At 41.6% G+C, this 21,748-nt stretch overlaps 1 protein-coding gene and 1 long non-coding RNA gene across 3 annotated transcripts in view; one reads left to right on the top strand and one right to left on the bottom strand.

The window, feature by feature from the left end:
• SVEP1 (sushi, von Willebrand factor type A, EGF and pentraxin domain containing 1) overlaps positions 1-10,090 on the top strand; it is a 187,626-nt gene extending 177,536 nt beyond the window's left edge. For both annotated transcript variants that reach the window (XM_061631879.1, XM_061631871.1), the window contains 3 exons: positions 851-946; positions 3,744-3,837; positions 4,721-10,090. In XM_061631879.1, coding sequence (XP_061487863.1) covers positions 851-946; positions 3,744-3,837; positions 4,721-4,751 — 221 coding nt within the window. In that variant the 3' untranslated portion in view covers positions 4,752-10,090. The remainder of the gene's footprint in view (positions 1-850; positions 947-3,743; positions 3,838-4,720) is intronic.
• LOC133387328 (uncharacterized) lies at positions 2,708-18,027 on the bottom strand. The gene is made up of 3 exons (XR_009763454.1): positions 17,953-18,027; positions 15,650-15,757; positions 2,708-2,844 (listed from the first exon to the last, which is right to left on the bottom strand). It is a non-coding gene; the product is annotated as an uncharacterized LOC133387328 (long non-coding RNA).
• Positions 18,028-21,748: the final 3,721 nt, after the last annotated feature.

The raw sequence follows: 21,748 nt of genomic DNA, 5'->3' as shown, positions 1-21,748 counted from the left end.
GTGAAAGTTGGACAGTGAAAAAGGCGGATAAGAGAAAAATCAACTCATTTGAAATGTGGTGCTGGAGGAGAGCTTTGCGCATACCATGGACTGCGAAAAAGACAAATAATTGGGTGTTAGAACAAATTAAACCAGAACTGTCACTAGAAGCTAAAATGATGAAACTGAGGTTATCCTACTTTGGACACCTAATGAGAAGACATGATTCACTAGAAAAGACAATAATGCTGGGAAAAACAGAAGGGAGTAGAAAAAGAGGAAGGCCAAACAGGAGATGGATTTATTCCATAAAGGAAGCCACAGACGTGAACTGACAAGATCTGAACAGGGTGGTTCATGACAGATGCTCTTGGAGGTCGCTGATTCATAGGGTCGCCATAAGTCGTAATAGACCTGAAGGCAGATAACAACAAGAAGAAGAAGATGTTTTCTATGAAGGAATCCCATCTGTGCATAAATTTATTCTGTCTGTTAACCATTCTGGTGGTATATTTAGCGAATGCATTCAGATATTTAAGCCTTTTTCTTCCTTTTTTTGCCATTATATTTTGTTCCCCCACTTCCCTCTCTACTGCCATGCTGCTGGCTGATCTGCAGTATAAACCCATTTGTAACTAATTCACCAATCCACAAAATCTCCTTTTTTCCACTGAGTGCAAAATTTTACACTGCTGTAGCATTATACTAACGAAATTTTGGTTTTATGGTGAAATGTTTGTCTCTGTAGATAATAAAAAATAGCTTGGGCATTGTAGTTTAAATCATTCCACTCCTTGGGGTGTGCACTCTGTTGTAATATGCATGAATTTATTTTTTTCTGATTTTTGTTTGTCTCCCCTCTTCCCTTTAGCAATCTGTATCCTGCATTGTCTGAATGGAGGTCGCTGTGTAGCTCCATACAGGTGTGATTGCCCAGCAGGATGGACTGGATCACGATGCCATCAGGGTAAGCCTCTTTAACCGTGTGCCTCCCACAATCTAGCAGCAACATCTAGCAAAGCAAGAGACGTCTGTTACAATGATATGCAGTTGTTCCTGGGAAACTTTGAAGGACAATATTGCAATCTTATTTTGTAAATAAATGTTTTTCTTGGTCTGGCAATGCCAGTTTTCTAGCAAGGATGTTTCCACAGATACTCTTATCAACTTTAATATTAACAAAGACCACTTAACTCTAAAATCTGTGTACAATGTTACCCAGTTGATACAGTATATCAAATCGCACTGCTGTGTGCATCAAAAAAAATTTTACATTTACCTTCAAAAATATATATTTTTTTATCATTGTCCATTGTAAGGTCATATGTCCTTCAAGGCTGTTTTTCGGGAACATATGTAAGGTTTTTTTTTAATATAGAGATGTCACAAGAAAACTACTATTCCCATCATTCCTGGGAGAAAACACCAGTAGCTGGGGTGATGCAAGTTGTAATTATTAGAATCATAGAATAGTAAAGTTGGAAGGGGCCTATGAGGCCATTGAGTCCAACCCCCTGCTCAATGCAGGAATACAACTTAAAGCATCCCCAACAGGTGGCTGCCCAACTGCTTCTTGAATGCCTCCACTGTTGGAGAGCCCACCACCTCCCTAGGTAATTGGTTCCATTGTCACATGGCTCTAACAGTTAGGAAGCTTTTCCTGATGTTCAGTCGGAATCTGGCTTCCTATAACTTGAGCCCACTATTCTGTGTCCTGCACTCTGGGACAATAGAGAAAAGATCCTAGCCCTTCTCTGTGTGACATACTTTCAAGAACTTGAAGAGAGCTATCATATCTCCACTCAGTATTATCTTCTCAAGGCCAAACATGCCCGGTTTTTTCAGTCTCTCTTCATAGGGCTTTGTTTCCAGTCTCTGGATCATCCTTATTGCCCTCTTCTGAACTAGTTCCAGATTGTCTGCATCCTTCTTAAAGTGTGGTGTCCAGAAATGGACGCAGTACTCAAGATGAAGCCTAACCAGTGCTGAATAGAGGAAAACTAGTACATCACGTGATTTGGAAATTATACTTCTGTTTAATGCAGCCTAAAATAGCATTTGCCTTTTTTGCAGCCACATCACACTGTTGGCTCATATTCAGCTTGTGATCAACAACAATCTCAAGATTGTAGTATTGCTGAGCCAGTTATCCCCCATCTTATACCTGTGCACTTGGTTTCTTTTTCCTATGTCTAGAACTTCGCTCTTATCCCTGTTAAATTTCATTCTGTTGTTTTCAGCTCGATGCTCCAGCCTATCAAGATCACTTTGATTTTTTTTTCTGTCCTTCAGGGTATTGGCTATCCCTCCCAATTTTGTGTCATCTGCAAATTTGATAAGCATTTCTCACATGTCCAAGTTATTAATAAAAATGTTGAAGAGCACTGGGCCCAAACAGGGTGGCAAACAAAAGCACTAAAGACACTGTGAATCATCATAAAAACAGACTAAAATATATTAAAACAACACATCTTTAAAAACATTTTGAAAACATAGATAGATAGATAGATAGATAGATAGATAGATAGATAGATAGATAGATAGATAGATAGATAGATAGATAGATAGATAGATATAAAAGATTCATCTGGAAGGTTTTGTTCATTTTGGTCATTTCTGGATAATTAAATAACTAACACAGTGAAACCATTGCTGTTTGGGCACTTTTCCTACCGAGTCAAAATTCTGAAGCAGATTATAAAGTGGTCAGTCTGTAAGTACCTTGAAAACAATGCAGCGATTACCAGAACCCAACATGGATTTATCATGTCTTTTCTAGTGAATCATGTCTTCTCATGATGTGTCCAAAGTATGATAACCTCAGTTTCATCATTTTAGCTAGTCTGTGTTTAGTCTCCCTTGTACCTATAGAAGAAGAGTTGGTTAAAGCACGTATGTTTGTTTCTAGTAACAAAAAAGCTGTTTTTTCCTCTCATAGTCCCTTAATGTCTATACATTGAAACAGGTGCATTTAAGTTCTATCCAAATCTGCACTATATTGTTGGTTCCCAAGAAACAAAACAGGATGAAATGGCAGGGATTCTGGAATTTCTTAGGGAAGACAGATATCTCCTTGAAGTTTAAGGCTGTCTCTGTCATGGTTTCTGACATACTTTTTTGAACAAACAGTTTGAGGAAATGGTGGATGGGCGATTGCTTTTTTTTCCCCAGTGGCAAAAAGAGAATTTAGCCAATGATGTGAAACAGTAGAGAGGAAGGCTGAGGCCTATGAGGCATGAAGGAAATGTACGCATGGGAAGGAAGGAGCAGGAATAGAGAAGCAGAGCTGTGAAGGGCAGAATAGTCCCTTCCACTGGCTATTGAAAGTTGCTCCCCAGAGCTCCACTTGTACCATTTGGCTTTTAAATGTTTTGTTATCTACCTTGAGGACTAGAAGCATACATCTTAAACAAAACAGAAAACGCTGAAGTTCTCAGAATGTACTGAATTTTTTTAAAAGACACCTGTTTGCTTTTATAATTGTGTCCATGCAGTAAAACCAGCTGAAACTTGTTCACAGTTAATATTTTTTATATATGAGCAATTTTACTAGCTATAAATTATACTATATATAATATAAGCTGGGGTGGCTAAACTGTGGCCACTCAGCTGCTGTTGGACTAGAACTCCCATCAGCCCCAGCCAGCATGGCCCTTCTGGCTGGAGCTGATGAGAGCTGTAGCCCAACAGCATCGGGAGAGCCACAGGTTGGCCACCATTTATGCAAACAAACGGTAATGTGCATTTCTGGCCTTCTAATACAGCTGTCTGTCAATCTCCATGCTTAAATGGTGGGAAATGCATACGACCAAATCGGTGCCACTGCACTTCACCTTGGACTGGACATGACTGCTCTAGGTAAGTTTACAGTTTCTCATATCAATAGTTTTGATTTGAGAGGAAAATGTTTTCCCCAATTCTTCTCTCTCTGCCCTTTGAAAGATATATACACAACCACTTACAACAGGGGCATGGAGAGAACCTCAGGCCTTGGGGCCAAATGGGGCCTCCTGCCTCTCTATCTGACCTGATCTGAATTCTTCCCCAGGCTGCTCCCCCTCCCCAGGCCCACTCTTCAGTGGCCCAGAAGGGAATGTGGCCCTTGAGCTGAATAAAGATTCCACAACCTTAACTAAACTTACAATGTGACCTGCCATCACAGTTATCTTTTGAGTAGTGCAATGGACCCACTTTAATCTATGTCACATTGATAATTTCAATAGTAGTGCATGCTAGCCTCAGTCCAATTTATATATACCCACTGCAGCATAACGGTACTCATGTGACTCTCTAAAAGCCAGCCAAATTATCAGCAATGGCATCAATCATTTGTTTGGGGAGAGCAGGGGAAAGGTAAATCCAACCCCCTGAACACATGCAGTCCAACATATATATTATGAACAGTTTATCAGCACTATTGCAAATAATCTGATAGGAGCTGTGAATGTACTCTTGTTTTTCCAAGAGTGTATGGCCCTAGCTCAGAAATGGGGAACCTTGTGGCCCTCCAGATGTTGTTGGACTCCAACCTCCACCAGCCCAAGACAACATGGCCAATGTCAAGGGATGATGGGAGCTGTAGTCCAACAATAGCTGGAGAGCTACAGGTTCCTCATCCCTGCCCTAGCTGAATCAGGGCAGACATCTTCCTGATACAGTACATCCTGCTTTCTTCTCATGCTTAATGATCTGCAATTAACAATTAACCCCTTTTTGTCTCTTTGCTTGTGTGCCAATCTAGGAAAAGGAAAACTGGATCCCACCACTTTTAACATTAGAGCAACCACTATGAACATTCCAGTTCTGATCCAGTGAGCCCTGGTAGTACAGCCATTGTAAAAAATTATGTGTTTGAGTTTTTTTTAATTTTGTATTATATTTTCTTATATTTTTTATATTTTGAAAGGAATCACCTTTTTCACATGCAGAAGTATTATCATTTATGCTGTATATGCTGCTGTCAATGCACACAAATGTACAAACAGTGTTATCCCAAGAAACTTGCAGTAGTATTAATTGTTGCAAATCTTTGAGCATACTTTGTGCTCCATTGTTCCCTCCCCTTCCAAATAAAAGTTTCAAAAATAGTTTTTCATATAGTATTGGAAGGCTACTATTTGAAAGAGACAAGCCTACCACCACCCCTTGGCAGCATAGAATGAATTATACCAGTCTTTGAGACTTGATCATAATGATAATAAATAGGAGACCTAATTTTGTATATGCACCATTGGATGGATACAGATTTCCGTACATAGGAGGGCTGCCCCCAAGGGAAAGTGGACTGATAATAGGGAACTCCTGTGAGAGGGAAGGTGGTGGTAGGGAACTGAAGTGTCTTGTAGTTTTTTTAAATATATATATATATATATATATATATATATATATATATATTATTAAAGCAGTTGTACTGTGAAGCAGGCCCTCTCAATGGTCCAGAGAAACCTGGGACACTTTCAACGTTTGAGGCCCTGGCCATAATAAAAATAAAAAATGGCAACACATGAAAACAAAATAGGGCACAAAAAAAGAGAGTGACTGGTTTGTTTGTATAATCAGCTGATATGAAAGGACATGTTCATCAGGGTCTAATTGTGTGCCATCAGAACCTATATGTTTTTATTAATATTTATGAACATTTTAAACTCTTTGATATGACAAAATCTATACCAGTTCTAAGTTGAAAAAGTGTCATATTGTGGTCCAGTGTAAATAAAAAGCAAATTGCAAAACTTATCAAATGCCAAAAAATTAACAAGTGTCTAAATTTGAGCCCCCCTTTGAGCTTGAGGCCCAAGCCAAATGAGCCTCCTAATGTGATTAGTCCTGCTGTGAAGTGACACCTGGTTATTTTACTGTAGATGTATTGCTTATATATTTAAAACGCACAATGTTCTTTTCGGGTTTGGTTGCTATTGAGTTCAAAATTAAATAAGCAAAACAGTAGTTGCCCTTTTCATAAAACAAATGGAAATCAGGCTTCTTATTTGCCTATTACTAGTTTGCAGTTCACCCTCCCCACCTGAGTGAGGGAAATAGTTTTCCATTTCCACTCAGAGCTAGTAACTAGTAGGCAGTTGCCCTGGGTCAAAATGGGATACTTCTTTTCCAAGTGCTACTGCTTAATATATTTATCTCTGAAAGTGTGTTTACTGTTACGTCCCAGTTCAAATTATCTTAACAGTTACCCTAGTGATCCAAAACAATACAAAGGACTTGTGGTTAAGTACTGTAACAGTCATTACCAGAGAGCTCAACCACAAAGATTTAGTCACTGCTAAAATTAAAAGATGATCAGGAACAAAGAGGGAAGGACAGCGTTTCTACTAGTGCTAATTCTGCTGTATATATATATTACTATATCACTACTTTCCAGCCTGAATGTTTTCCATATAACAATGGGAGCTTCTTTTACACTACCCCCTCTCTACAAAATCTCTACATTTACTTATTCTGGAGAATTTAGACACATAACTCCCAGACCATTGTATTACAATGTATTCTCTACAGGCCTGTAATTCCCCACCCCCAAGTGCTCATTTGTGGCAATTTATTTTTGGCTTCAAAAATCATTGCAGCTTACTCCTTGGATGTAAAGGTGGGGGGAGCATTGCTAACTTCCCTTCTGCAGAGGAGTATTCCATGACACATAGACTGATGTGACTGGTAACTTTTCCTTTCCCACACTTTTCTGCTTCTATGGCTGCATGTACACTACACATTTAAAGCACATCCCCCCCCCAATAATCCTGGGCACTGTAGTCTATTCTTCACAGAGCTATAGTTCCCAGCACCCTGAACAAACTACAGTTCCTAGGATTTGGCGCGCGCATGTGTGTGTATGTATGTGTGGTTTGAACGTGTTTTAAATTGTGTATGCAGACCCATATTGCATTGCTTGCTCATACTTCTGCCATTAGCTTTTACACAACACAACTTACCCTGCCATCAGTATTTGCAGTTAGGATTCAAAGACTCACAGCAGCACAGCACAAAAATAATTAATTATTTATAAACATCTTAAAGCATAGTTGTCCATAAGTGACAAACTTTTATGGTGGTGGTCAACTGCTGCTTTTGTAAGTTTCTTTGGAAAAGTGTGGGTGGGAACAATGGCTGCATACATTAAAGAGTTTTTAGGAGGTTTGTATTAGGGCTATGCATAATCTATGTTAAATAAAATGATCAGATTGTGAATCTGCCCATGTTTCTGTTTTTTAAAAAACTTTTGCAGAGCTTCACTACAAATGTTAACAGATGGATGTGAAAAAGGGGGATGAGATTATTGCCCATCTGTAATGTACTAGAAATACTCACCAGCACTGTGCTACCCACTTAAATATTTGTAGTGTGGACAGATGCGGATGTTAGCAGAGAAAATAGCTCAGTGTCTGGAACCACAGTTATAATTCCACTTCCACCTGACTAGCTAGTACTAAAAGGCTGTAACATGGAAGCGCCGAGTGTGTCTGATATAGCTTTTAGTAAGCTACATTCCAAAAGAGAAGGAAATAATTGTTGTCATGTATAATCTCACTGTTCATTAATCCACAGCCCTTTCTGGACACAGGCAGGCTCTCCCTCTCATGCATATGCTCACACACATACAGGGATTTTATTTTTAGGATTTTGCAAGAGAAATGGCTATTTAAAAGAAAAAGACAACGCACTGTAATCCTTTTACCTAGAAACTTTAAAAATTAAGATTATAAGATGACAAAAGAATAAAAATGTATTTCTAAGATACATTTACTGCTATCTAGTTTTGAGCAGAAAGCAAAATATTAGTCTCAGCTGCTAAGAGAGAGCTATTTGTTTATTATAATAACAGCTATTTGTTTGTTATAATAACAGCATTGTGAATAAACTATACACAAGTCCAGTAAAGTTAGTTTTGCACAGTTTTTTAAAAAGTTATCTGCTCCTGTTATGGCAGCAGCAGGCAACAATCTCCAGAACATAATGCATGTGGAAACTGAGATGCACACAACCTAATTCACACTGTGCTGGAAAACACATCACTAACACTAATGATAAGCTTATCTTCATTCAGTGACTTTTAACAGGGCTTACAATTCTGCAAGACTTACAGTGTGATACATGCAGAGCTTGGAAGATTACTTTTAAAAAGGAATAAATTACAATTACTGTTACATGGCCCCAAAAAGGAATAAATTACCATTACAATTGTTCTGAAAGGAATTGATTAATTTACCATTACTCAAAAGTAGTCACACAATTACACTTAAGTTACTTTTTTTTAAAAATAGAGTGCCTACAAGGTGCTGGCATTGTCTGCTGCACACCTAAGATGCCTAAAACAACATTAAAAATACACACACAGAGAGGTAGTAGAATAATTATTTTTATCTATAAGACAGCTGTGGTGGTCTCTCCGCTGGTAAGGGAGGTGGGGAGGGAGGCAGAGGCCACTACTCAGATCTTTGCACGTCAAACCAAGTGCAACCCCCCCTCAGCCAGCAAGCATAATCTCTCTCACTTAACCACCTCCCAGACCCTGCCCTGCCACCAACTAAGGGTCACCCACCTAAGCAAACATTTTCCCCTAAGATGCAAAAATGTTTAAACACTGCAAATCCAGCAACGTAGCCAGGGAGGGTGGCAGAGGCCGCTTTGCGTGCCAAGTGCAAAGACAGTACACACGTACACACACACACAGTTCTTTATCTCCATTCTGCTGCTGCTTCCTTCTCCTTTATCCATGTTCTTGCCCTCTGGCTCCTTTTTCCTTACACTCCATTCGTCTCCACCACCATCCAATTGTTAAAGTAAACAATTGTTTTCTCCACACCACCCGTCTCGCTCTCCACCTCTTCCCTCGTCACCTCCTACCCACCCACAGAGCATGAGGGAAGAGTGACACTGCACAGAAGCCCAGTTTGAGGCACATGATTTTCATCCACAAATCAGAGGAGCAGAAGACTTCCCCTGCTCCCTCCCCCCAGTAATGCCCCCAAATAATGCTGGAAACATTATAATTACTCCTCAAAAGAAATAAAATTACTCCTCGTTCTATTACAATCAAAATGTAAAGGAATTACCTGCTCTTTCCTCAAAAAAGTAATGCATTACAAGTAATTCGTTTTTTGTAACTTATTACTTCCATGCTCTGGATACATGCAGGCCAAACCCTATGCATGTTTATTCAGAAGTAAGTCCCACTGAGTTCAATGAGGAGTTTCATCCAAGTGAGTGTATATAAGATTTCCACCTTAGAAAACAGTCATGAAATAGGTAGAATAGGAAATTAAAACTGTTGTTTCTTCACTTGCTGTAAAATTGCCCTGTTTTCTATTGTGTTCAAGTATTCTGTGTGTTTTTTATCTTGATGACATCCTGAATCATACCTTCCCCTAAAAAGGGTGTATTGTGAGAGCTAAAACACTTTTTATCTGGGATGTGGGGGCAGGGCTGGCACCAGGCATGACTGGGCCCTTGAGCACCAGCCTGCCCTGGGCCTACAGCACCTGCCCGCACCTACCTTTCCCGTTGGGGTGAATGCTGCTGCGCTGTGCGCATGCCTGACATCAACCAAGATGGCGATTGAGGCTTCCCTAAGGGGCTGATGCCTCCGCTGCCATCGTGGTTGATGGCACTCATGTGCACAGTGCAGCCAGCATTCACCCCAATGGGAGAGGTTGGTGGGGCTTGCAGGCAGGCGTTGCAGGCCTGCACAGTTGTGGGGGGGTGCCTGGGAGCTCCTTTCTGTGATCCGCAGCAGCGTTGGGAGCTGACACGGATCACGGAAAGGGACTGCTACCCACCCACCCTAAGGAGGAGCCCTGCAGGGGTCCTTGGCCAGGGCCCAACCTGGCCACCCTCTGGCACCAGCCCTGTTGGGGAATATTGGAGAGGGATAATAAAGCCTGGCCTATTTTTTAGTTCTAGTGGCTCATACATTTTCCAGTCTATATGGTGAACAAACAGGGTTCAAAAGTTAATGACTCCAAAAGAACCCTTAAGAACAGCACTGCTGGTATGATGTAGTGCCTAGAGGTAAAAGGCCGGATGGTAAAATTAGATGTTTGCCATACTAAATTCTCAGATGAATTCCCTTTTTAAAAACAAAAACAAAAAAAACTTTTTAAATGCAAGTAATGTATTGTCATATATGTCACTGCTTGTTATCTGTTTGAACAATTTCTGTGTGATGCACTTTACATTGTAAATAAAGCTGCACCCCATTTATTTTCTGTAATGCTAATTTGTATTTCTTTTCATTAATGCCTAGTGACCGCTTTGTTATGAAACCAACAAAAGGGGATCTGTTTGTTAGCCTAGGCTAGGGGTGGGTAACTTCAGGCCTAGGGGCCAAATGTGGCCCTTCAGGCCTATTTGGTCCTAAGAGCTCCCCCCAGGCCACACCCCTCACTGTCCCTGCTTCACACTCCAAGTGTTTATGGCTGGCTGGAATGTGTCCTTGAACTATGATGATGCCTCTTCTCTACATGGAGGGTACAGAGGGTGTGTGTGTCTAAACCAGTTTACTGTACACAGGTAACATTTACATTAGTTGCTCCACCCACTAGTTGCTCCGCCTGCCAGTACCAAGTGACCCTCTGAAGGTTGCCCAGAAGGAAATGCAGCCCTCAGGCTGAAAAAGATTCCCAAATCCTGAAGGTAGAAGCTACTTCAAGTTGTTCTAGCCCATGAACTTTCACTAGGTGTCCTTACACAAGCTGCTGTGGCTTAGCCCCCACCCCCCACATATGTAATGTAGAGATAACCCTTTTACAGAGCTGTGGTACAATTACCAAGATGATGTTTGTTGAGTCTTGAACACCCTAAAGCACTATAGACATGCTGGATATTATTATCACTGACGGCGCCATGTACACTCACGATACAATTGTTTAGGGAAAAACTACTAAATGTTCTGAGTGGTAATGCTGTATACTAATAGTGAACTCAGTCTCTGAGTGCCAATCCTTATGTAGCCAAAACCACCATCCATGCACAAGAGGGAGGAAGGTATTGGCAGACTCGTGGAACCCCAGGATTTGCAGCACTATATATACAAAAAATTGGGTGAAGTCAGAAAAAATAGTCCAATAAGGACAGCATGGTTAGTGGCCATAGAATCCTCACAGAGGGTAGAGACACACTTACTATTCTGCCAGCTCCAATGTGTCTTTCCACCTCTCTTTTCTGAAAATGGGGGCACACAACACTAGTCACCCTTTTTTTACTGTAAAACCTGGTGGGATCAGCTCGAGAGAGTTTTATTTTTTTAAATTCAGCTTCAAAGAGATTTCACAACTGATTGGCAAATCAATCCATTGCCTCTCCAGGTGTGGATAAGGCTATTAATGGCTACTAGCTAATCAAATGCAGTATACCTTAGAAAACCAGTTGCTGCAGAAGGGGAGAGTGATCTTGCACTTAGGTCCTGCTTGTGGGCTTCCCATGGGCATCTGGTTGGCCCATGTGAGAACAGGAGGCTGGACTAGATGGACCACTGGCTTGATCCAGCATGCTCTTCTCATGACCAATGGAAAAGTTTTGCTGTAGGCGACTGGTGTGCCTACAGCCTAAGATGAAAAAAACTGAAAACCAGGTAGGGAATGGAATAGGGTATCCTAGAAGATAGGGTGGCTGGCAGGAACCCTGAGCAAGAGCACTCCATGTTGCAGTATTAATTTGCAGGTCCCAGCACCCTACAGCTAAAATAAGCAATCAAAGCAAGGCAGTATTTTTGTCAGTCTCGGCACCTGCAAACGTGTTTAGGATAGAGCACAGTGACCAATGTGGTGATATGCTATCATGAACTGTTGCACCAGGTGATTTTGTACACTTCCTTAGAACAGCATAGTTGATTCTGTTGCACTGTGGCAGGAATCACCACTCTATTGAAGATGCCAAGCTGTGGTTTTAACAGAGAAATGATTCCCTTCCAGACTACCTGAGCTGTCCTTGTAATTGACATGGGTTTGTTCTCAGCTGACTTTTCAACATTAAAAAATCCCAAAACTCTCTTACTGAAACATTTTCACTTTCTAGACCTATTACACACACACATATCTGTCACATGCAAACTTGACAAACACTTTCAAAAAGTGAATCATGGTCATATGCGAGGGGGCCTGAGTCAAATTAACTACAGAGCATTGTATACCGTGGGTTTGGCTGAACATCATGCGTTTATCTGGAGTCTGGTTTCAGTACTTTAACCTCCATACAAACAGCAGCAGTGTGACACAGAAACAGATGATGTTTGGCAGGTGTTGTCAAAATGGAAGAAGATGCTCGTCCCAAATACACACCACCACCTTGAGGCACTTGCTCATCAGAGCTGGATTAAAATGATTACCACCATCAGTAGGACATCAAGCACTGAACCTCCCCAGCAGTAATTACAGAAACCATTAAATAGGGTGTGTGATGTTCACCCTCCATAGCACATGCCTATAACCATTTAATGGTGCAGGAGGGCTGGCCACACCTAGGCATGCTTCTTTTTCAACTGCTGCCAGAACCTTAATGAGTTGCTTTTCTAAGTACAAGAGTATTGCTGCACCTGATAGGGTCTCAAAGGAGTACCTTGCAATCCCCCCTTTTGAAGGGGGAGGAGAATGGTGGAGCCCGATTCAATGGGTCACTCTAGAAATGTCCACTAAGGGGCTAGGAAAAATGTAAATCTCATTTTACTCAGACCCCAAGTTGAAGAGAGACTACTTGAGAGCGGCAAAACAAAAAGGAAGAGCCTCAACAATGGCTGCATGGTGGGCCTGCAGGGGACACAGGAACTGGGGGAAGGGGTTAGTATTGGAGGGGAGGGAAACTGGGAAACTAGAAGCAGAGATTGGGAAGTTCATTTTTAAAAGGAACTAGTTCAAGTTTGACATGTCCAAAAAGAACTAATGCCAGTTCACATTCGTTCCTTTACAAAATGAACTACTTAGGTTCACGTTCAATTCAAGTTGATCCTCGACAATCTTTTTCAACATTCAGAATGTTACAAGCTGCTATGCTGAAGTATAAAATATACTTAAGAACACAGCATTATTGCTAGCAGTATTATACTATCCTTATTAGCTTTAGGTGATTAACCAGCATATTACAGAATCACAGCACATCATTTCATCACGTAAGAACAGCTAACAAGCTGCCAACGTGTTCATGTGGTACCTTTAAGCAAAGAGTAGGTTACTGTGGAAGTAAATTCAGTTGCTTATCCCATACATTTTGTTTGGTGTGCTTGCACACTTAAGGGGCGGGCGGGGGGCATCCCAGGTCATTCAGAATAACATCATTGCAAAAGTTACTCATTTGTCTTGTGAACGTTTAGTTCATTTTCTACCATGAAGCTTGTTTGAAAGCCTTGTGTATTGCCTCCATTTCCTGAAGTGGAAGGTTTTGGATTTCCCCAGACAATGACATGTTAAATGGTATCAACCACATACATGAAAATGTTGTAAATTAACTGTTTTCATTGTAATCAAATTATGAAACCAGAGCTAGAGAAAACACCTCTTAAGAGGAACTATCTTTTCTGAAAATCAACTGTCATCCTTGATTTACTTCAAACTAGAGTGTAATAGTCTGAAACATACACTGTATCACTACCCATTCAGAAGCCACATCTCTCTTAAACTAAATACTAGCTCTTTTGCAACCTAATGATACAATCGGGCAAATCACAGGGTGCAGCTGTTACTAGACTGCTCAGACTGCAGACAGAGGTGCCTGTCAGAAAAAAAGTTCTGCCTAGTCCTTCTCTTTGATATGCTAATTTTCCACATTATGGTATTGTATTAATGTGGCATAACCTCAAACATGAAATTAATTCCCAACCTGAGAGCAACAGTTGTACAGTTGAAGTGGTACATGAAGAGGTTACACCGTGTGATTCTACTATGTGTATAGCTTGATTTAAGGCCACTACATATACCACTATCTAGTATGGAGGTAGCTACTCCATAGCGTCTTCCCACAACATCATGGAACATTTGAAAACAGGAGCTGCATGGGAGTTTTTGGACTAAAACTCCCATCATTCCTTCCTATTGGCCATGCTGCCTGGGGTTGATGGGAATTGCAGTCAACAACATCTGGAAGGTACCAAGTTGGCTACCTCTGGGTTAGCCCAAACATACAGGCCTTTCACATCCAATAATAGCCTGGGTGGATGGAAAAACACTTGGTTGGGAAGGATACCTGTGAATGCGCTGCTGACATGGTTCTGGCTTTCAATTTTATCGTGGTGGTGTGGGAAGAAGCCTTTGCTAACATGAAGAGGGTTGTGAAATCATTACCAAGCAAGCAACATATGCCAGTGACCTGGATTGCCAAACTTATTAGAAAAAGGGCCAGGCCTGCTCTTGAGCTTTTAAAGAAGTCCAGTCTGCAGACATCAGTAGGTGAAGTTTTTCACAGCATGGAGATCAACAGGATCATCTGATCATGGCTGCAAATCAAGCCACTGTTAAAGAAACAGAACAAGCCATCCTGGGCTCCTCTGGGAGGAAGGGCAGGAAACAAATTTAACAAACAAATAAATAAATAAATTAGTAAAAAGAAAGTTGTCTGGCCTAGAGATCTCCAGTCAGATTCTAGAAACCTTACTTCCAGGCTAGGGATGGAAAGATCTATCAGCTTTGGTTCTCCACATTTCTGCAGCAATTTGCTTATATATATATATATATATATATCCCCCCTGAAAATTCATCATTTTAGTACGTCTTTCTCCTAATATATGCAGTTTTCACTGTTTACATTTTTGCAAGCAATTTCTCCTAATATAATGCATTTTTGCATGTTATTTTCACTAACATATGCATTTTATGCCCACATTCCCCGAATATATTGTTGCATGCATCCCCAATCTCTGAGCAGTGAGATTTCAGAGGTCCCTCGCTCATCCTGGGCTTGGTTTCCTTTGGGAAGAAGATCAGCAGAGACTGTTGTATCTTTATGAAATATGGTTCATTTATTTACACACATTCCAACCTGAGCTTAGGATGGAGGGGTTCAAGGCATCAGCAGTCCAATATCCAGCTTTTCCATCTGAGTTACAGGAGGCATCTTAAAGCCATGGTGCAGAGAGCCAATCTGCCTGCCTGCCTTCAGTCCCCAGCCTTTCTCTAGACCACTCTAAACACACTCAAACCACAAACCTCTGCTAGCCGCCAGGAGTGGGGGAGGCTCTCTTGAAGAGTTTAAATGACAAAAGGATCTTCCTGGCCCATTCACCAGTTGCTGGGCACCTAATAGACCCATTAACAGCCTGGCCACTCTATTAGCTTAACAAAAGAAACTCCAGCAGAGCCAGCCCCTCACCCCAAGGCACATGATTCCAAATCAGAGGCTGGAAGGGGACTCACAGGGATCATCCATTCCAACCCCCAAACACACAACACTATAAATTTTTGTAAACATTGCTTGGTTGGAGAACTGCTTCACAAAATTTGAATAAATGCAAATTTCAAAGGATGGCTGTGTTTGGGGTTTTGTATTGTTTCGGAAGGGCGAATTGAGTCAAATGTCTTGCCCATCCCTATTCTAGGCAGTTCTTATCATCACATGGTTTAAGCTAAGAGTTTGACATCACTCCCCCTTCTCCATCTCCTCACCCTCCCTATGTAGAGGATTAGTATTACCTCTGAACATGTACTACCTAGTGCAAGAAAGCAGCTGCATAGGTACTTACCACACTCGGAAGACTCACTTTTGCTCTGTTCAACCCAAGACAGGAAAATTCACTCCCCCTGGCTGACCAATGCACTGATGCACCTCAACAACCGTCATGTAACTATACCTGGTTTAAGGAAAGGAAAAAAAAAAGTCACACACCAAAACTAGAAGGCTGCTCTGGTTGTGGAGAAATCCAATGGCATGCTTGTTCCAAATGGTCCTGTCTTTCTTTTCAAACTACATTTCCACAACATGTTACCATATTAAACCAGCACAAAACAGGTTTGTGTCAGCACAATGAAACCCTTATCTGACTAGAGCTGTGCCCCCTGGAAATAAAACTCTTTGACACTGAAAAACAAATAATACAAATACTAAAATGGGGCGTGTTGTTGCTTTTGATAATAAGAATAAGGAAAAATACTTCTGGGGGAGTTACAGTCTCTGTAAACAACCCACAGGTTTCATTCTGACACCTGATAAATGTGCTGTGAGGCACAGCGTTTCCATATTGGCTGACTCAAATTACCAGTGAATAAGACACACTAGATAGAACTGCAGTGCTTCCTTTGGGGAAAATTGCAACAGAGACCTAGCTCTCATCAACCTGGCAAACCTATGTCAGGCTGCACTTCTTGAGACTGCAAGGGAGCCTCCCATGTTTGAATGTGTTTAGGGTGAATATAAAAAACAAACAAACCACACCTTCCACATAGAAACTTACATGTTAGGTAGTAGGCTTTAATTCTTCTCCTTAATATTCTATCTGGAGAAGGTTTTGTTTTGTTTTGTTTTGTTTTGTAAATGGAGGTGCAAAAAGGCCACACCTGTAGTCTCAAGTGGTATAGTCCAGGACAGGAGGCACAAGTTCACTGCCTCAGTGAGCCTCCTAGGTCATAGAATCACAGTCCTAGAAGGTATTTGTTTGACCTACAAATACTCAGTCCAGTACTGTGAACCAACCTTCAAAATGATATAGGCTGCATACACACTAGAGTTGCCAGATGTCGTTTTTGTCCACAGACTCTGGATTTTTGGGGTGCTCTCCGGGTCTCTGGGTGAATCACCTTAATATCCGGACTCTAAGCTTTCTTTTTTCTTTTCTTTTTTTAAAATAAGTTTCTAGGTGGTCTGCTTCATGAGATACACACAAAAATGTCAACCGCCCCCCCCACAACTTCAGTTAAATGAGCTCATAGCTAGCTACTCTAATCCCGCCCTTTCAGGTTTGTAGCCAATAAGTGAAGTCGGGGTTGTGATTGACAAGGTGGTACCCAGACCCCCTTGCAAGTCAGAAAACTTGTTTTTTCCTGCTTATCTGAACATCTCATAAATTGAATAAATATATAGCTTTCAGTCTTTTTCGCTCTTATGTACAGGAGTCAAACAAGTTTAAATTTTCCTGGGAGGTTGAAGAGGGCAACGTTTTGAACCTTCCCAATATCCAGCGTTAATCCAATACTTGCTTTTTGGGAAGTAAAATTGCAATGCTAATCCCACATACCCGGAGTAAACCCCATTGAATTCAATAGGACTTACTTTTGAGTAGACATGGTTAGGATTGTGCTGTAAATTGATGGGACTTTTGAATGAACATAGCAAGAAACTGTGTTTGTGTTGTAAATCTTTCTCTCCCCCTCCAATGCTACTTTTAAAAGCAATTAGGCAGGGCTTACTTAGGTATCACTGTTTTTATTATGTAGGAACTAATACTGATTTTTTAAAAAAATGTTCTGCAGTAACCAACTGGTTTTGACAATAAACTATTATATGGGGTGTATATATATTTACATCTCGTGTGTGTGTGTGTGTGTGTGTGTGTGTGTGTGCTGTCTTTCCAACAAACCTGTGAGGTAGGGTTGCAGATTAGAAAACAAGGCAGCTCACAATAAGAAATAAATCCCTTTAAAATCCATTAAACATAAAAACAAGTATAAACAAGTATAAACAAGCAAAACAGCTTAAAGTGGCATGAATCTGAATTTTGGGTAGGGTGAATGAAGTTCCTTAGTGGGGAGAAAAGCCTGGCTGGGAGTCCAGAGTCTATGAGTTCAAATCCCTGTTCGTATCTCCTGGGTGTCAAGGGCCAGCCAAAGATCACCCCCACAGTGAGTGGCTCAGGGGTTACGTGCCCTGCCACCTGTGCAGCCGTGGGCAAGCTGCATAGTCCCAAGGAGCCCAGTTGCCCCCTAGCTGGCAGTTGCAGACAAGGAAGGGGCTGGCTTGTGTAGCTGTGGCAAGCTGAGCAGGCCCTAGCCAACTGGGGAGGACTTAGCCTCAGAGGGAGGCAATGGTAAACCCCCTCTGAATACTGCTTACCATGAAAACTCTATTCATAAGGTAGCCATAAGTCGGGATCGACTTGAAGACAGTCCATTTCCATTTCATCACTTGAAGCTGCAGTTCTGTGCACGCTTCCCTGTTTGAGTAAGCCCCCTTGAATACATTGAGACTTGCTTCTGAGTAAACAAACGTAGGATTGCACTATAAATATCTTTACAGGTTGTGTAAATAATAAACATATTTCATAATCATGCTTATATCAATATTTCTTCATACTATGTCCCAATAAGTATCTGATTTCACACTATGGTTGTACATGATTATTTCCTCTACATTTTCAGCGTGCCCTTCTTTCTTGGGGTGGTCATGGTTCCCCTCTGTTGTTTTCATCCTGAGGGGCAGATTAGGCTGAGAGATGGTGAGTAGCTCACCACCCTTAACAAACTACAGTTCCCATGATTCTGTGGTGTGAGTCATGTGTGTCAAATATGTGTTGAAAGTGCTTTAAACGTATGGTGTGGATCTGCACAAGTTATGATGTGCATTCACTAGTGAATTGAAATGAACAATTTTAAAATATCTTTTCTTAAAACAGGGGAAGGGTTGTAGCTCAGTGGTAGGACAAATGCTTTGCATGCAAAGGTCCAAAATTCAAATTCTGGAAAAGACTATTGCCTGGAATCCTGGAGAGCCAATGCTAGTCCATGTCATCAGTACTCAGCTAGGTGGCACCAAATGGCCTGAGTCGGTATAAGGCAGATTCCTTTGATCCTAAAAAAGGAAATACAACAAAGGGCCACAGTGACTCTATATTTTTATTTATTTATTTATTTATTTCTTTGATTCATTATTTGATTTATATCCCGCCCTTCCTCCCAGCAGGAGCCCATACATTTTATTTATGTATTTTATTTGTAAAAAATCTCAAGTTTACAGAAAGAATTAAAACAATAACATTATAGGCAAAAACAGTTAAAGTCAGGTATTTAAAAATATTTAAAATAATAAAAAATAATAAAACCAACAATAAAAACAGATAAAAAACATAATAGCTTCTACATGCCTGGGTAGGGTAGGCGATAGCTGAAAAGACTACAATGAAGCCATCTGCCTAAGTCAATAGGCAGGAAGTTCCAAAGTGTAGGTGCCGCCACACTAAAGGACTGATTTCTTACAAGAGCAGAACAAGTACTATGTGGCACCAGTAACATGGAAAGCACACCTTGAACTTGACCTGGTAGCAATTTGGCAACCAGTGCAGATTTCCGAACAGACGTATTATGTGCTGATAGGGTCTCACTCATGTCTGTAATTGTGCCACAGCATTCTGTATGAACTTTAGCCCCCAGGTCAGGTTGTGCTGCATAGGGATTTCTGTGACCTTGGTTGACTGGCTGACAGGATTTTTTTGGTTTTGGTTTTTGGTGAGGAATCCTGACTGGTTGTGGGATGCTGAGTTTTCTGCTTTACTCATAGGAATCTTGATGTGGTTGATATGGGATTGCATTTAGGAAATCATTACTGTCTTTTCTTTTTCTTTTTCTATTTGCATTTCATTTACCTTTAACCTCACTCCCTTTCATCCATAGAAGCAACAACAGTGATTCCCTACGTTCCGCTCAACCCCCTTAAACCCACTGATGATGCACCTTGTTGGTTGCATGATGGTTTGTTTCTTGCCCAATAGCAGTAAAAGAGAATTCACATACTGGACAGCATGGCTGCAATTGTTGTTGTTCCGAAGCTGCTACCTGTGAAGGTAGACCTGGGCTCCTGCTGGGAGGAAGGGTGGGATATAAATCAAATAATAAATAAATAAAATAAATAAATAGACCAAACCATGTGTGTTTTCTCTCTGTCATTTATTATTCACTGGAATTTGGTTGGCTGTCAAAGTGAGTTTATAGCAGCCCACAGGGGAGACAGAAAAGGGTAGAGAATCTTCTTACTCTTACTCATTTCTCAGAACTCTTTCTGAAGTGAAGGGTCAAATCTGTAAAGAAATTTGAAGCAGCCATGTTAAAAGGTAGGGGCAGGGCATTCCAGCCCGGGGGTTGCCAACCCTACTTGGATATGGATATCTTTGCAGAGGATCCCTAGACAAGCTTTACCAACAACACAATCCAAACCATATCTATAAGTCAGTCCTACTGAGTTCTATGGGGCTTAGTCCCTTAGTAACTGTGTTTAGAATTGCAGCCTTTGGGGGCATCCATATTTACTCCCGAGAGCTCCCATCTAACATTTCTACAACATTAGGCTCCTTTTTTCCTACAGTGGCCTTCTGGTGACTGGCCTAGCCTAAGGACATTTAAACCCCTTTTCCCAGAAGTAAGTTGGCTAGATTAAATGTTCCCTACCCAGGATCCATCTTTTATTATTTATTTATTTATTGCATTTTTATACCTCCTCATAGCTGAAGCTCTCTGGGCAGTTTACAACAATTAAAAACATTAAAAACAAGCATACAAATTTAAACCATACCAAATTAAAACCCATAAAAACTGATAGGCAAGTTAAAACACATGCTGTTAAATGCTGTTAAAAATGCCTGGGAGAAGAGGAAAGTCTTGACCTGGCACCAAAAAGGTAACTGTGTTGGTGCCAGGCGCACCTCATCGAGGAGATCATTCCATAATTTGGGGGCCACCACTAAGAAGGCCCTTTCCCTTGTTGCCAGCCTCCCAGCTTCCCTCCGAGTAGGCACCCAGAGGAAGGCCTTGGATGTTGAGCGTAGTGTATGGGTGGGTTCGTGTCGGGAGAGGCATTCCATCAGGTATTGTGGTCCTAAGTCGTGTAAGGCTTTATAGGTTAAAACCAGCACCTTGAATCGAGCTCGGAAACATACAGGCAGCCAAAGCAAGTGGGCCAGAATCGGCTTTATATGTTCGAACAGTCTGGTCCCTGTTGCCAATCTGGCCGCTGCATTTTGCACAAGCTGCAGCTTCCAAACCATCTTCAAAGGCAGACCCATATACAGGGCATTGCAGTAATCTAATTTGGAGGTTACCAGAGCATGGACAACTGAAGCCAGGTTATCCCTGTCCAGATAGGGGCATAGCTGGGCCACCAACTGGAGTTGTTAGAAGGCACTCCGTGCCACCGAGGCTACCTGAGCCTCAAGTGACAGAGATGGTTCTAGGAGAACCCCCAAGCTATGTACCTGCTCCTTCAGAGGGAGTGCAACCCCATTGAGGACAGGTTGGACATCCACCAGAAGAACCACCCACTAGCAGCATCTGAGTTTTGTCTGGATTGAGCCTGTTTATTAACCCTCATCCAGTCCATTTAACAGCCAGGCACTGGTTCAGCACATTGACAGACTCACCTGAAGAGGATGAGAAGGAGAAATAGAGCTGTGTGTCATCAGCATACTGATGGCAAAGCACTCCAAAACTCCAGATGACCGCACCCAACGGTTTCATGTAGATGTTCAACAGCATGGGGGACAGGGTTGACCCCTGTGGAACCCCACACTGGAGAATCCATGGGGCTGAGCAATGTTCCCCAACCACCACCTTCTGGAGCTGACCCGCCAAGTAGGAGCGGAACCACTGCCATGCAGTCCTTCCCACTCCCAACTCAGCCAGTCGTCCCAGAAGGTTACCATGGTCGATGGTATCGAAAGCCACTGAGAGATCAAGGAGAATCAACAGACTCACACTCCCCCTGTCTCTCTCCTGACAGAACCAGGCCTGAAACCCGACTGAAATGGATCCAGATAATCGGGCTCATCCAAGAGTGTCTGGAGCTGGCCTGCAACCACTCGTTCAAGGACCTTGCCCAGGAAAGGAACATTTGCCATAGGCCTATAGTTATTAAGATTTTCTGG

This window comes from Rhineura floridana, chromosome 1 (genome assembly GCF_030035675.1).
Source record: "Rhineura floridana isolate rRhiFlo1 chromosome 1, rRhiFlo1.hap2, whole genome shotgun sequence".
Taxonomy (NCBI): Eukaryota; Metazoa; Chordata; class Lepidosauria; order Squamata; family Rhineuridae; genus Rhineura; species Rhineura floridana.
This window is presented reverse-complemented; position numbering and strand designations above follow the sequence as displayed.